General features: G+C 40.2%; 1 protein-coding gene across 1 annotated transcript in view; it reads left to right on the top strand.

The window, feature by feature from the left end:
- The window catches only part of TAOK1 (TAO kinase 1), a 94,449-nt gene extending 77,855 nt beyond the window's left edge, over positions 1–16,594 (top strand). Inside the window, exons 17-19 of the mRNA XM_008566343.1 lie at positions 1,749–1,961; positions 2,886–3,068; positions 15,760–16,594. Of these exons, the coding sequence (XP_008564565.1) occupies positions 1,749–1,961; positions 2,886–3,068; positions 15,760–16,221 (858 nt within the window). The 3' untranslated portion in view covers positions 16,222–16,594. The remainder of the gene's footprint in view (positions 1–1,748; positions 1,962–2,885; positions 3,069–15,759) is intronic.
- Positions 16,595–17,240: the final 646 nt, after the last annotated feature.

Raw genomic sequence — 17,240 nt, 5'->3', positions numbered from 1 at the left:
TTTTTTTTTTTTTTCTTTTTTTTTTTCTTTTTGTCTTTTGTCTTTTTCCGTGTCCGGTAACGGATCGCAACCCTCAGTGTTGCCCCCGTACCGGACCGGGGACTGGCAACGGGATCGCAACCCTCGGTGTTGCTCCCGCGCCTCGCTCAGCCAGTGAGCGGGAACCGGTCTGTATGTGGGATCCGAACCCTCGGGCGGGAGCGCCGCCGCGCTTCCCAAGCGGCGCACTATCCAGTGCTCCACCGGGCCGGCCCTACACATTTCTTGACCCTTCACAGAATAAAGGCATATAACTAGGACCTAGTGCGTCATCTGGTGAACACAAATATGGAAACGGGGTACATTTAATGTTGTGGTACAAGGTATTGATATTCAATGCTTGTATGCCACAGATATGTACAATCATGTTTGAATTTTTTTTTAAAGTTGTAGTATGGCAGGGGGAAGCTTTTTCCTAGACAAATATGTAAATTTGGTCATATATGCATTTGTTGCACGCTGCATCAGTTTTTATATTAAGGTAAAATAATTTTAACTATAAGTTCTGCCTCATTGTAGTAAATGAATATATTCTCACTTGTAGCCTCAACCAATATACAGAATATACAATACACAGAAATATACAATATGCAGAATATACAATATTCAGAAATATACCTCATCTTATTAAAACTTTCTAAAACCTGAGTTCATAGAATACCTACCCAGTGATTAACTAGAAACTAAAGCTTTTCTGTCTCTAAACTCAAATTATTTTTATTTCAGAAATGTTTATGTAGTTTGTTATTACCCCAAGAAGAAAGTTGTCCCTTCCCTTTCCTCATAACTTTTGTTTGACCTTTGAACATTAGTTAACTGACTTTCAGTTTTTTGCTTATAGTATTAGAAGAGTAAACCATTATAAGTATGTTTCTACCTAGTTTATTCTCTTAAGGAAATCACAGTTGTAATAACAATATTAACTATTTACTAATAGAGACTTCCAAGTCAGTCTCAAGTTTTACATAAATCCCACTTTCGTGGGGTCTACACTATGTACTTGGAGTTGAGATTGTCATTAAAAGGAATTAGAGTAAAGTATTTCAGATAAGGAACAGAATAAATGTGCTTTATTTTATGCCTCAGACATCTGATAAAATATTGTCTGGCCAATAAAGTTCTTTTGTATCTATTACACTTAATTCATGAGAAGAAATGAATTTTCTGTTATAAATATACACAGTAATCAAAGCTAAGATTTTAATATTTACTCGAGTCACTAAATTTACTGTTGAAATAACAAGTATTGCTTAAAGTCCTTTGATAAATCAGGTTCTTTATGTTCTGATGTTTTAAATTAGTGTTTTTGTTGTAAAAGGGCATAGAATGCAATGGTTTGGGCCAATAGCAAAATGCAGAAGTACCTACAACCTTACAATCTGACCTTTTCTGTTTCCCTCTCCCTTTTTCCTAGTAGCCTTTATTTTCGTGTAAGCAAGCAAATGCCATACATTAAAACTTATATACATCTGGGCCAGCCCGGTGGTGCACTGCTGTAGTGCGCCGCTTGGGAAGTGCGGCGGCGCTCCCGCCGAGGGTTCGGATCCCACTCACTGGCTGAGCGAGGCGCGGGAGCAACACCGAGGTTTGCGGTCCCGTTGCTGGTCCCGGTCCGGTACGGGGGCGACACTGAGGGTTGCGATCCGTTGCCGGACACGGAAAAAGACAAAAAAAAAAAAACTTATATACATTTGTTTTTTTCTTTCCAGTCTAAAGAACTCCAAATAAAAAAGCAGTTTCAGGATACCTGCAAAATCCAAACCAGACAGTACAAAGCATTAAGAAATCACCTTCTGGAGACTACACCAAAGAGTGAGCACAAAGCTGTTCTGAAACGGCTCAAAGAGGAGCAGACCCGGAAGTTAGCCATCTTGGCTGAGCAGTATGATCACAGCATTAATGAAATGCTCTCCACACAAGCCGTGAGTTTGCTTTGTTTAGGCAAAACAAATTCAGTGCCCCTTTCCTTCCACCACCTGAATGAAATCTCAACAATTAAAATACTAGTTGGAAAGGATAGCTCTCCTGCAGCTTGGGAAATAGTGGTGGTGGTCCATGTCCATATTCTTTCTGCTCTCAAGATTGCTTGGAGATGTCATGATGCATATAGAATTCTCATTGGTACATTAGGCATGAGATTCGAAATAGGCTCCCTGCCAGCACAGATCCCAAAAGCGTATTGAGATTGGAGCAGCAGCTTTGGTAAGCAGTGGGCAAAATGTAGTAATATATTGGGAATACACATGGTCACATTTGAATGCAAATACAAAATATTTTTCTATATAAAACCTTTGTAAACTTCTTTTTAAAGGGCCAGATAATAAATATTTTAGGCTTTGCAGGCCAGGAGCCAAAAGTGAGGGTATTATATGGGTACTTATATAATCATTTAAAATGTAACGATTTCAAAGTGCAAAAGCCATTCTTAGTCAGTGGACTATAAAAGCACAACAAAACAAAACAAAACAGGTAACTTCCCAGATTTGGCCTGCAGGCTATAGTTTGCTAGTCTCTCTTCTATAGTTATTTCTGCCGGGGAGGAAGAGTCAGAGTTTTATATCATCTAGTCAGGTTCTAGGTTTTTCTTAAGAAAAATATGGTTATTCAAGCATCCTCCAAATAGCTTATGATAGCTTTATCTTCATAATGTCTCCATTGTTTACTGTGCCTTTCATTTTCAGAGATGTTTACTCCAAGATATGAGAGAACAATTGTGTAATTTACAAAAGAGTAGTCTGTCTTCTATCACTCCTCTTCCTTTCCATAGGTCATGAATAGATAGCTCACACTAGGATATATCTGTTTTCTTTCTCTCTTTTTCTTTCTCTCTGTTTTCTTTCTCTCAGCTGCGTTTGGATGAAGCACAGGAAGCAGAGTGCCAGGTTTTGAAGATGCAGCTGCAGCAGGAACTGGAGCTGTTGAATGCATATCAGAGTAAAATCAAGATGCAAGCTGAGGCACAACATGATCGAGAGCTTCGGGAGCTTGAACAGAGAGTCTCTCTCCGCAGGGCACTTTTAGAACAAAAGGTATAAGTAACAGAAGGAAGATCATTGTTTTAGTGTTTGCTTTTGTTAAAAGATTTTTATAAATATATTTTTATATTAGGGCCGAGCCCGTGGCGCACTCGGGAGAGTGCAGCAGCGCTTCCACCGCGGGTTCGGATCCTATATAGGGATGACCGGTGCGCTCACTGGCTGAGTGTGGTGTGGCTGGTCTCAAAAAGGACAAAATATATATATATATATATATATATATTTATATTGACAGAGGTCACATTAGATTTTTTTCACAATACCATATTTTCTTAATTCCAGCTGTGGTAGTTTTTATTTTTCCTTTAAAATTATGGATTCAGTAATAAACCTTACAGTGCTAGCCAGTTATCCCATTTGGTTGGAGCATGGTGTTATAACACAAAGGTCAAGAGTTTGGATCCCGGGCCGGCCCGGTGGCGCATGCGTTAGTGCGCCGCTTGGGAAGTGTGGCGGCGCTCCCGCCGAGGGTTCGGATCCCACATATAGACCGGTTCCCACTCACTGGCTGAGCGAGGTGCAGGAGCAACGCTGAGGGTTGTGATCCCGTTGCGGTCCCGGTCCGGTACGGGGGCAACACTGAGGGTTGCGATCCGTTGCCGGACACGGAAAAAAAAAAAAAAAAAGAGTTTGGATCCCTATACTGGCTGCCACCCATCCAATCAATTAATTAATTAATAATAAACCTTGAGGGCCGGCCGGTGGCGCACTGGAGAGTGCGCCGCTTGGGAGCGCGGCGGCGCTCCCGCCGAGGGTTCGGATCCCATGTGGAGACCGGTTCCCGCTCGCTGGCTGAGCGCGGTGTGGGCGCGGCACCGAGGGTTGCAATCCTGTTATTGGTCAGTAAAAAAAAAAAAAAAAATAATAATAATAATAATAAACCTTGAGTTGTAAAAATCAAAGGAATATGATTAAGTTGTAACTGCTAGAGAAAGGATGTGGGGTTATATGAAGATGGTCAGTTGAACTGTGAGAGTAGCAGCTCGAGCTCCATGTTCTTCACTTCTTTTTGTATACCTAGCTCTACCTAAGGAGGTTGGAAAAAGAACTGCAGTAATTGCCTGGGAGGGACAGGGACAAAGGATCAGGAGTATATACTTCACTCATACAGCCTTGGCCTAGAATTGTTCCACATAGGTGAAAAATCAGACTGAAAAATGTTATTTCTAGATACATCTTTACTTTTTTATGACTTATTCTTTGTCAGATATATTAGAGAATATGAGTAGAATCTTCGTGTGTGTGTGTGTGTGTGTGTGTGTGTGTGTGTGTTGGGGAAAGGATGATGGACAGGTTTTGAGAGATAAAGAGAGGAAAGGCATTTGTTCTGAGAAGTGATAGAATATCAGTTGCATCCAAGATTTAGAGCTGTGTGCCAGAATTCCTGAGTCATAAGTTCCTAGCAGCTGGTATAGTCTTAGGTTCATTGGGTATTGTTAGTTAAAACTTGCCTAATGATCCTCCTAAATTATTGTTTCTGGACCATATGCCTGTATGTTTTCCTTTATTTCCTATAGTTGTAGTGATAAAAATAGAATGCCTTATTAAATTTAAATAGATATCTTTTTTAAAACCACCTAAATAAGATGTTACTGTTTCTCTAGCACAGCCGTCTTTATTACTGGCTTCTTTCAGAGATACGTACTTGTCTCTAGAAATTATTTCAATTATGTTTCTTGTTCAAAATGGGAAGGATAAAAACAGAAAATTTTGAAAAATCTTGTTTGTCTCATAGACAGGTTTCCTAAATCTGATTCCAACTTTTATATATAAAATTCAATTTAAGGCTGATCAGTTAGCTCACTTGGTTGGAGCAAGGTGCTGATAACATCAAGGTCAAGGGTTTGAATCCCCATATTGGCCAACTACCTCCAAAAAAACAAAACAAAAATTCAGTCTAAAGTTCTGTCTCTTAATGTTTCAAAATTGTCACAAAAAGGAAAACTCCCTATAGTATTTCAGGAATAGTGTTGTGAGAGAAATATTGGTACTATTAAGTTATGATTGTAATTTTAGCTCCACCTGGTGGTTAAGAGTTAAACAGTACTAATTAGCATTTTAGATATAGTCTTATTTCAATATGTGAACCAAAGCCTACGGGTTATACAAAGCCTAGTAAAATGCAGGCATAAAAGTACTCTGGCAAAGACAGGACTGTGTATGACTGTAAAGTAGGACAAGAATGGAAGATGACCAAATAGGCCTGCTAGAGAGAACAAACACACAATTTCACAACCCAAGTGCTTCTCTGCACACATATAACCAATCAAATTCCAAGATTTGAATAGGTTTTGAATGTTTTCTGAACAAATCAACTGCTTACCTCTTTGCCTATAAATCTTCCACATTTCCCTTCTGCTAAACTTGGAAACAAAGCATCTATTTTATATAAAAAAACATGGAAATATTATTGGAAAGACTGAATAGTCTGGGGAAAGACCATTCATTCAGTCTTGACTTTATTTCTCTACTTGCTAAACTGTCATAATTGGTCATTTCAACCTCATACAAGGTTATTCATCTCCAACCTTCTGACAACACAATTGCTGCAGACACTATCAGTGCTCTGACCAGATTCCCTGGTCTCCTTTATTTGTCTCTGTGTGCCCATCCCCTAACTTCTGCACACTCAGCTCCTAACCCAACTCTCCAGCCCCCTTGTTCGGAGAACTACCCTTGGGCTATAGGGGATGTGTAGGCAAGATGCATTGAGAGCCAGAAGTGGGGTGGGGGAGAGTTGATGTCCCACCTCTCCCCCCAGGGCAGAAGGTAGCCAACCCCTGAGTAGTACAGGAGTACAAAAGCCCAGATTACTTGATCTGAGGCAGAAGGAAAAAAAAATGCCGGCATAAAAGCAATACTTATTGGTAAAGGTGCAGTGGCACTCTTATACATTGCTGATTTATCTTGGAAAGCAATTTGGAGCTGTATATTAAGTGTTAGAAATGTTAAGTATTTAAAACTTAAAGAATTTATTCTAATGAAAAGAAATAAAAAATGTAGGAAAAACAATACATATAAATATGTTAATGACAACATATTTTATAATAGTTTAAAACAACCTAATCATCTAAAATAGAGGTATAGGGCCGGCCTGGTGGCGCACTGCTACAGTGCGCCACTTGGGAGCGCAGTGGCGCTCCCGCCGAGGGTTCGGATCCCACATACAGACCGGTTCCGCTCACTGGCTGAGCGAGGTGCGGGCGCAACACCGAGGATTGCGATCCCGTTGCCGGTCCCGGTCCAGTACGGGCGTGACACTGAGGGTTGCGATCCGTTGCCGGACATGAAAAAAGAGAAAAAAAGGAAAAATAAATAAATAAATAAAATAGAGGTATAATTAAGTAAATATGGCCAAGCCACTGATAAAATCTTAGTCAGCCATTTAAATGACAGCTGCAAAAACAGTACTAATATGGAAAAATGCTTATGGTAAGTTGAATAAAATAGAAAAGACAAATAATACTTAAAATAAATTGAAGTAATGTTCATCATAGCTATATTAATACAGTAGATTGTTTTTCTTTTTTCTAATGTGGCTTATATTACTTTGATAATGGAAAAATGCATAAGATTGTTTAGTATATTAAGGAATAAAAGAACAATAGGATGATAAATCTATAGCACTTTGAGTGTTACTTGTTTTTTTAGGAGTAATGTTTACATTTCACATGAAGCGCATGACTATAAGGCAGTCTGGGGTCAATTAGCAATCACCAAGAGCATATACTCTCTGTACAAAAACTTAAAAAAAAAATTAATTAATTAGTTAATTTATTCGTTTGTTTTTGGCAGCTAGTCAGCACAGGGATCAAACCCTGGATGTTGGTGTTACCAGCACTGTGCTCTAACTGGCCAGCCCTATTTTTTTAACAGTGCATTTTATAGAGTACAGTTTGTTTCAGTACATGCATATATTGTATAATGATCCAACCAGAATAGTTAGCATATCTGTCACCTAAACATTTATCATTTCTTTGTTATTATAACATTCAAGATCCTCTTTTCTGGCAATCTTGAAATATACAATAAATATTATTAGCTGTAGTCACCCTAGAACACCAGAACTTATTCTTCCTTTCTAACTATAACTTTGTAACTTTGTACCCATTTACCAACCTTTCCCCATTTTCCCTCCCCCGCTCCCCTTCGCTACCTCTGGTAACCACTATTCTGCTCTCTATTTCTTGTTTTTTCTTCTTTTTCTTAATTGACCCATGGATAATTGTATATATTGTGATATTTGGATACATTTATACCGTGTGTAATGATCATATTTACCACATCCATCACCTCGAACATTTTTCACCTCTTTATATTGGGAAGATTCAGAATCCTCTCAATTAGCTACTTGAAGTTATACAGTAATTTGTTATTGACTGTAGTCTCCTTATATTGCTATAAAATGCTAGATCATATTCTTCCTGTCTACCATTTTGCATTCATTGACCAGTGTCTCTCTACTCATCTCTTCTCTCCCCTAGCAAGCATCTAGTAACAACTTTTCTATTTCTACTTCTGTGAGATCAATTTTTTTTAGTTTCCAAATATGGGTGAGAACATGCAGTATTTCTCTTTCTGTGCCTGGCTTATTTCACTTAACATAATTTTCTCCCAGCTTATCCATGTTGTTGCAAAAGGCAGAATTTCATTTTTTTTATGGCTGAGTAGTATTTTTTTTTTCTTTTTTTGTCTTTTTTCGTGTCCGGCAACGGATCGCAACCCTCTGTGTCGCGCCCGTACCGGACCGGGACCAGCAACGGGATCGCAACCCTCGGTGTTGCGCCCGCACCTCGCTCAGCCAGTGAGCGGGAACCGGTCTGTATGTGGGATCCAAACCCTCGGCAGGAGCGCCGCTGCGCTTCCCAAGCAGTGCACTGTAGCAGTGCGCCACCAGGCCGGCCCTATGGCTGAGTAGTATTGCATTGTGTATATATACCACATTTTCTTTATGCAGTCATCTGTTGATGGACTTTTAGGTTGATTCCAGATCTTGGCTATTGTCGATAGAACTGCAATAAACATAGGAGTGCAGGTATCCCTTTGACATGTTGATTTTCTTTCATTTGGATATATACTCAGTAGTTGGATTGCTGTATAGTTTGGTAGTCATGTCAGTGGTTCTTTGAGAATCCTCCATACTGTTTTCCATAATGGCTATACTAATCTATATTCCCACTAACAATATATAAGACTTCTCCTTTCTTCATATCCTTGCCAGCATTTGTTTCTTGTCTTTTTGATAGCCATTCTAACTGGGGTGAGATTATACCTCTTTATGGTTTTGATTTCATTTCTCTGATGATTAGTGATACCAAGCATTTTTTCATATACCTATTGGCTGTTTATATGTCTTCTTTCAAGAAATGTCTATTCAGCTCCTCTGCCAATTTTTTAATTGGATTATTTGCTTTTGTTTATTTGCTACTGGGTTGTTTGAGTCCCTTGAATATTCTGGATATTAATCCTTTATCACATGCATGGTTTGCAAATATTTTCTCCCATTCTGCATGCTGTCTCTTCGCTATGTTGTTTCCTTTACTGTGCAGAAGCTTTTTAGTTTTATATAATCCCAATTATTTATTTTTGCTTTTGTTGCCTGTTCTTTTGAGGCAACAAACCTTTGCCTCAAAACCTTTGCCCAGTCCTGTGTCCTGAAACATTTCCCCTATGTTTTCTTTTAGAAGTTTTATAGTTTGGGGTCTCACATTTAAGTCTTTAATCCATTTCAAGTTGATTTTTGTATATGGTGAAAGATAGGAGTCTAGTTTAATTCTTCTGCATATGGATCTCCAGTTTTCTCAGAACCATTTATTGAACAGACTGTCCTTTATCCAGTGTATATTTTTGGCTCCTTTGTCGAAAGTCAGTTAGCTGTAAGTACATGGATGTATTTCTGGATTCTCTATTTTGTTCCATTGGTCCATGTGTCTGTTTTTGTGCCAGTACCATGCTGCTTGATTACTGTAGCTTTGTAGCATAATTTGAAGTCAGGGAGCATGATGCCTCCCATTTTCTTTTTGCTCAGGATTGCATTGGCTATTCAGGGTCTTATATGTTCCATATAAATTTGTGGATTGTTTTTTGTATTTCTGTGAAGTATGTCATTGGTAGTTTGATGGGGATTGCATTGAATATGTAGATTGATTTGGGTACTGTGGTCATTTTGACAATATTGATTCTTTCAATTCATGAACATGGGATGTCTTCCATTTTTTTGTCTTTAATTCTTTAATCAGTTTTTATAGTTTTCCTTGTAGAGATCTTTCACTGCCTGGGTTAAATTTATTTCTAGGTATTTAAAAAATTTTTTTGCTATTGTAGATAAGATGTTTTAAAATTTTATTTCTTGTTCTGCTAGTTTGTTGTTGGTGTATAGAAATGGTACTAATTTTTGTACTTCCAACAAAATTCAATTTGTATCCTCCAACTTTACTGAATTTTTTTTTTTTTTTTAAAGATGACCGGTTAGAGGATCTTAACCCTTGACTTGGTGTTGTCAGCACCACGCTCAGCCAGTGAGCGAACCGGCCATCCCTATATGGGATCCAAACCCGGTGCCTTGGTGTTATCAGCACCGCACTCTACCGAGTGAGCCACGGGCCGGCCCAACTTTACTGAATTTATTTAACAGATCTAGGGACATTTTGACTTCTTCCTTCCCAATTTGGATGCCCTTTATTTCTTTCTTTTGCCTAATTGCTCTGGCTAGGACTTCTAGTACTATGTTGAATAACAGTGGTGAGAATGGGCATCCTTGTCTTGTTCCAGTTCTTAGGGGGAAAGCTTTCAGCTTTTCCCCGTTCAGTATGATGTTAGCTGTGGGTTTGTCATATATAGCCTTTATTGTATTAAGATACTTTCCTTCTGTATCTAACTGGTTGAGAATTTTTTATCATGAAGGAATATTGAATTTTATCATATGCTGTTTCTACATCTATTGAGATGATATTATTGGTTTTTTTCTTTTATTCTGTTGATGTGATGTATCATGTTTCTTGATTTGCATACCATCCTTGCATCACTAAGTCCATCTGGTCTATGGTGCCATTTAAATCTGATGTTGATTTTGTGTTTCAGTGATCTGTCCATTGCTGAGAGTGGGGTGTTAAAGCTGCCAACTCTTATTGTGTTGGTGTCTATCTCTCCCTTTAGAGCTGATAATATTTGCTTTATATATCTGGGTGCTCCAGTGTTGGGTGCATGTATGTTTATAATTGTTGTATCCTCTTGCTGTATTGATCCCATTATCATTATATATGCCCTTCCTCATCTCCTGGTACAGATTTTGATTTAAAGTCTATTTTATGTGATGTAAGTATGGCTACTCCTGCTTCCTTTTGTTTTCATTTCTTTTTCCATCCCTTCACTTTCAGTCTGTGTATGTCTTTGTAGGTAAGTTGTATTTCCTTAAGCAGCATATGGATGGGTTAAGGTGTTTTTTTTTTTTTTTTTTTTTTAATCCATTCAGCTAGTCTATTTCTTTTAATTGGGGCATATAATCCATTTACATTCAAGGTCACTATTGGTATGTGAAGACCTACTCCTGTCATTTTGTTGGTTTTCTGATTGTTTTATGTGTCCTTTGTTCCTTTCTTCTGCTTTTATTGTTTATCCTTGCAATTTGGTGTTTTTCTGCATTGAAGGTTGAATCCTTTCTCTTTTAATTTGTATATCTACTCTACCAGTAAGTTTTATATTTTCAGGTGTTTTCGTGATGGTTGTTATCATTCTTTCTCTTCTAGGTGTTGGACTCTCCCAAGCATTTCTTGTAAGGCTAGTATGGTAGTGGTGAATTTTCCTAATTTTTGCTTGTCTAAAAAAGACTTTATTTCTTCTTCATTTCTTTTTTTTCCTTTTTTTTTGTCTTTAGAAAAACCTTGTAGCTTTCTTACTGTTAGATATCACAAGTTGGGTAGGTGAGACGAGGGACAGTGAGGGCTGGGAATGGGCTGTGGAACTGAGGGCTGGAAGGGAGGACCATGGGCCAGGGCCCTGGTGCCTCAGACCACACATCACCCACCCTGTAGTGCCAAATCTGTAGGGATCTCTCAGGAGCCAGGTGGGGGTGGGCCTGGAGAGTCCTGGGATAGGAGACAGCTGGGACCCCCAGGTGACAGAGGCCTCAGGTGCCCCAGACCTGTGGCAAATGGCAAGAGGCAGGCAAGGTGTCTGGCAGTGCTGTGGCTCATCTGGTGGGAGGGGCACAGGGAGCAGGCAGAGCTGATCAGGCCATTGTAGCCAGCTCTTCAGGCTCTTCCTGCCGTCTCTGGGGCCATACCACTTTTCAGCAGTTTTCTCTGTTGCCAACATCTGGGTGTTCTGTCCTTCATATTTAAGGAATCCTTGCTGGTGGCACTGCTGTAACTACTACTGGAGTAGCTAATTTTGAGTTGTATTTTGATAAGATCAAAGCTGTGGTGTTCTTTGTAGAAGGAATTCCAAACCAGAAGTGCAGTATGTAGGTGCCAAGAAGGGAATTCATCTACTTGGCATAGTTTCTGAGGCTGGGAAGTCCACATTCCAGGAAACACGTCTGGTGAAGTGACTCTATGGCAATGCAGGGTGTCACATGGCAAGAATGCCAGAACAGAGAAAGAGAGCTATTTCTTCTTCGTTTCTGAAGGAGAGCTTTGCTGGATATATTCTTGGCTGGCAGTTTTTTTCTATTAGTACTTGGAATATATCATCCCATTCTCTCCTGGCATGTAGGGTTTCTGCTGAGAAGGCTGCTGTTAGTCTAATGAAGATTTCTTTATAGGTGACTTGACGTTTTTCTTTTGCTTTTTTTTGAATTCTGTCTTTGTCTTTAACTTTGGATAGTTTGACTACAATGTGTCTTGAATCTATTAAGAGACCATTGAGCTTCCTGGATTTTGAATGTTTGTATCTTTCCCAGGACTAGGGAAGTTTTCAGCTATATTTTCATTACACATGATTGCAGTATCTTTTTTGTTTTCTTCTCCATCTGGAATACTCATAATTCGAATATTTGTTTGCTTAATAGTGTCCTGTAGATCTTGTAGGTTTTGTTCATTCTTATCTTTTTTTGTCTTCCTATGTTATTTCCAAACAGCTGTCTTCAAGATCAGAAATTCTTTTTTCTGCTTGATCTACTCTGTTGTTAAGACTCTCAGATGTATTTCATTTGATGAATTCAATTCCAAAATTTGTTCGATTTTTTTTTAATGATACCTATCTCTTCGTTGAATTTCCGTATCATGAACCATTTTTCTGATTTCATTGAATTGTTTGTATCTCAGTTTCCTTAAAATTTTAAATTTGAATTCCTTTTCCAGCAAGCTAGCAATTTCCAATTCTTTGGGATCAGTTACTGGAGCATTGTTATGTTTCTTTGGTGTCGCATTACCTTGTTATTTCATGTTTCTTTTTTCCCTGGGTTGATCTCTGTGCATCTGGGAGAACAGTCACCTCTTTGAGGTTTGTATAGTGGCTTGCATCAGGAAAGACTTTTACCCACAAATGTGTCTTAGGGTGTCCATTGGGTACAGTACAATGGCTTTGTTCTGGATGGGTGCAGGATTGTAGACTCTGTGTAGTTTCTTCAGCTGTAATTCACTTCCACCATGTCTGTGAGTGAATCAGCAGCTTATGCTTGAGAGGTTTGTGGCGGCAGTGGCATAGCTTTGCCAAGGAAGGATTTGCTGGGCTGTTACACAGTTCAAGGGTGTGTCCGTGCATCCTGTGGTTCAGTCGTCTTGGGAGCTGGCTCTCTGGGGATGGAGTTGCTGGATTGATTCTCAGGCTGAGGGTGTGGGTGTATGGTGTGTCAGGGTCTCTGGGACTGATTTGTCACTCAATTCCTTGGAGTGGCATGGTCACCATGCTTCTTCTCTGACCAGAGGGGGGACCACCAGGGGTAAGTCAGCCACACTATTTCTCACTTGGGTATGTGTGTGTGCGCGATGGCTCAAAAACTCAAAAGTGGGTCTTCCAGGGGCATGACTGTTGGGGTGTCTCTCTGAGCCAGGGCTGTAGGCACTCTTTGGCTCAGCTGTCTTGGTATGGGTCTGCCAGTTTCCTATCCAGTGTGCCACTTCTTAGGGCCAGGTGATAGGTCATGCTTCTGTCAGAGGTTCAGGAGCAGGTCTGCCAAGGGCAGGGCTACTGAGCTGCTTCTTGGGCAGTGTATGAGTCTTCAAGGTGGGACAGCAAAGAGAGAGTCCTTCCAGCAGCTTCTTGAGTGGTGGGCAAGATCAGGAAGTGGGCTCGATGAGAGGAGGCCTGGCCAGTTACTTCTTGGGCTGTGTGTGAGGCTGCAAGGAAGACCTGCAGAGAGGGGGCCCAGCCAGCCGCCTCTTGGGTGGTGAGTAAGGCCTTAAGGAGGGGTTGCAGAGAGGAGGCCTGGCCAGCTGCTTCTTAGGCATCGGCAAGACCACTGGGTGGGACTGTTGAGAGTGAGACTGCCTAGCCACTTCTCCATGATGGTGCAGATGCACTTTATTTCCACCTACCAGACAACGTGTTTGTTAGGGTAGTGACCCGTGAGCTGTTTTCCAGGTTAGAGGCTCAGGTGCACAGAACTTAGCTTGGAGGGCTTTAAGAAATAAGGATTAATGTAACCTATTACAAATCTTAGTTTTGATTTTTATTTAGTTGAAAAATGTCCACAGTTTTTTACATGACAAAACTTAGCAGCAAATACAATTGAAGCAATGCTTACTGAGTAAAATGTTGGTATGGGCTGGCTCAGCTGGTTAGAGCACGGTGTTGATAACACCAAAGTCAAGGGTTCGGATCCCCTCACCAGCTAGTTTTGCCCCCCCCCCCCCCCCAAATAAGTAAATAAAACGTTGATAGGGCCGAGCCCGTGGCGCACTCAGGAGATGTGGTGCTGGGAGCGCAGCAGCGGGTTTGGATCCTATATGGGGATGACCAGTGTGCTCACAGCGCTCACTGGCTGAGAGTGGTGCGGCCAGTTTCAAAAAAGGACACACACACACAAAAAAAAAAAGAAAAAAAAAAGTTGATAAACATGAGTGTGTTTAATTTTTTTATTTTCATGAGTTCTCTTCAGATATTATGCAGGGAATTCAGATCAGTTACATGCACATTCCCATCATTTATTATATCCCTTGAATTAAAATAAATATTTTTAGTGAATGAGGTTAAGTTTTTACATATAAAATATTTAAAAGAAAAATTTTAAGTTCTTGAATCCTTGGAGATATGTAAATGAATTGGGTATTTTACATATTGATATTAAAATAGCAGGAAAATTATTTTGCAAATACACAATTTTTTTAAACTTGGCAAATACAGAGAAGCATAAATAGATATTAAAATTTGTGTTTAAGCCTGGTCAGTTAGCTCAGTTGGTTATAGCACAGTGTTATAACACCAAGATCAAGGGTTCGGATCTCCTTACCAGCCAGCCACCCCAAAAACAAAAACAAAAAAAAGAAAATTGGTGTTTAATCTGACTACTCAGAAATCACCACAGTTAGCAATTTGGTGTCTTTCCCTTATCAGAATAATTCATGTTTTTTGTTGTTGTTGTTTTTTTTTTGTCCTTTTTCTTTTTTGAGACCGGCCGCACCGCGCTCAGCCAGTGAGCGCAGTGAGCGCACCGGTCATCCCTATATAGGATCCGAACCTGTGGCGGGAGCGCTACCGTGCTTCCAGCGCCGCACCCTCCTGAGTGCGCCACGAGCTCGGCCCAGAATAATTCATGTTTAATCTAAGGCCTCCTTCAACCTTCATATGAAATGCTTCTCTAAACCTCTTTTATAACACTTTAATACTTTGGACAATAATTTTCAAACTCTCCTTAGTCTGGTCCATTCTGACGTGTTTGTAATTCCCCAAACACTTCTTATTTTATCATTCCTCCATGCCTTTGTACATGTTCACTGTGCTTAAAAACCCCTTGCGTTCCCGGTGAACTTCCATTCCTCCTTCAGAATCCAGTCTTCTATATTATGTCCTTTGAGAAGACTTCTTTGCCTCACTCTCCCTCTCCAATAGAGTGAATCACTCCATCCTTTTATATTTCTGCTATACCTTATAAAACTGTTATTACATCTTACCACATTCTATTGCAATTTTTTATTTGTATGTGCTTCCCATGCTTCTTTTTTGGAGGGTGTGTGTGGCTAATCTATTTGTCTGTATCTACACCAATATTTAATCTTATTAGGTAAGATTACGGTATGGCTGATATCCGATAAAGCTGGTTTCCCCTTACCTGTTTTCTTTTTCCAGTAACTTTTTTCTAATGGATTTAGCAGCCATTGATGATGATTGCTTGATTTCTTATTTCAGTAAAGGTTAATACCTTTGCTTTTAAGAACTTGACTTTACACATTTTTAAAAAAATTTTTTTATCCTTTTTTTTGAGACTGGCCGCACCACGCTCAGCCAGTGAGCGCTGTGAGCGCACCGGTCATCCCTATATGGGATCCGAACCCGTGGCGGGAGCGCTGCTGCGCTCCCAGCGCCACACTCTCCTGAGTGCGCCACGGGCTCGGCCGGACTTTACACATTTAAAACATATAAATGATACTGGTTTCTACAGTATATCTCTTGAGCTTTAAAAGTACATCTATAAAATAGCCACTTCAAGGCTGAGTATGAGTAATTATTGCTTTCTCAGTTTATAGATTTTTAAAAACTAAATTGGCTTTCTTTTTGTTTCCTTCCCCCAACCCCCAAACCCTGACAGATTGAAGAAGAGATGTTGGCTTTGCAGAATGAACGTACAGAACGAATACGAAGCCTGCTGGAGCGTCAAGCCAGAGAAATTGAAGCTTTTGACTCTGAAAGTATGAGACTAGGTTTTAGTAACATGGTCCTTTCTAATCTCTCCCCTGAGGCATTCAGCCACAGCTACCCGGGAGCTTCTGGTTGGTCTCACAATCCTACTGGGGGTCCTGGACCTCACTGGGGTCATCCCATGGGTGGCCCCCCACAAGCTTGGGGCCATCCAATGCAAGGTGGACCTCAGCCGTGGGGTCACCCTTCAGGGCCAATGCAAGGGGTACCTCGAGGTAGCAGTATGGGAGTCCGTAACAGCCCCCAGGCTCTGAGGCGGACAGCTTCTGGGGGACGGACGGAGCAGGGCATGAGCAGAAGCACGAGTGTCACTTCACAAATATCCAATGGGTCACACATGTCTTATACATAACTTAATAATTGAGAGTGGCAATTCTGCTGGAGCTGTCTGCCAAAAGAAACTGCCTACAGACATCGTCACAGCAGCCTCCTCACTTGGGTACTACAGTGTGGAAGCTGAGTGCATATGGTATATTTTATTCATTTTTGTAAAGCGTTCTGTTTTGTGTTTACTAATTGGGATGTCATAGTATTTGGCTGCCGGGTTTTGGTTTTTTTTTTTTTTTTTTAAACTTTTGGGGAAATTTTGAGAGGGGGAGTTGATGTTTTAAAAAATATGTGTGTGTGTGTACACACACATATATCTCATGCATGTGGTAAAAAGAAATTGACTAGATAAGGGGGTATTTTCTGAATACTGCAAAAATAAAATGCAGCAAAGTGGCTTGAGTCGTCGCTTTTGGGTGTCTGTATCCCAAGAACTTTGTGAAAAGATCTAAAGCCTTCCTCTATATCCCAGATTCTAATGAGACACTCACAGCAGGCAGCATATGCTAAAACAAGTTATTGGAACACACCTGCATCCCCTCAGAATGCATTTTTTAAATTAATTGGTCTGACTTCTCAGCCTCATTTGGAGTAAAAAGAAAGCAGAAATCCATGAACACTAAAGGATTGCATTGACTTCTTCAGAGAGTAGAAAACAACTTGATTCTTATTCCAAATGCTTCATAAGTTTGTCAATGATTTTTGTTCCTTCAGTTGTGCCTTCTTTGTGTCATGGTGAGATGGGGGTGCTTAAGGAGATCACAAGTTATAGGGATTGCATTAACAAACCTGTGAGCCTTCAAAGGGGAAGACCAGAAGGGTGAGGGGGCCCCTGAATGTTTATATGGTGGGTATGTCCAGCAGCAGGGTGGGGAGATGAAGCTTATATATCCTGAAATTTTATTGCTTATACTGTGATATATCATCCTAGCTAAGCTCTATAACTCCCAAGACCCCAAACAGTACTTTCACTTTGTACAAAAACAAAGACATACAGCCAGTACAAATCAAATGCCAGAGGTATTTGAAAGATGCCATATCTGT

The sequence above is a fragment of the Galeopterus variegatus genome, unplaced genomic scaffold, assembly GCF_000696425.1.
Source record: "Galeopterus variegatus unplaced genomic scaffold, G_variegatus-3.0.2 Scaffold236, whole genome shotgun sequence".
NCBI lineage: Eukaryota > Metazoa > Chordata > Mammalia > Dermoptera > Cynocephalidae > Galeopterus > Galeopterus variegatus.
The sequence above is the reverse complement of the archived record's forward strand: the minus strand, read 5'-3'. Positions and strand labels throughout refer to the sequence as shown.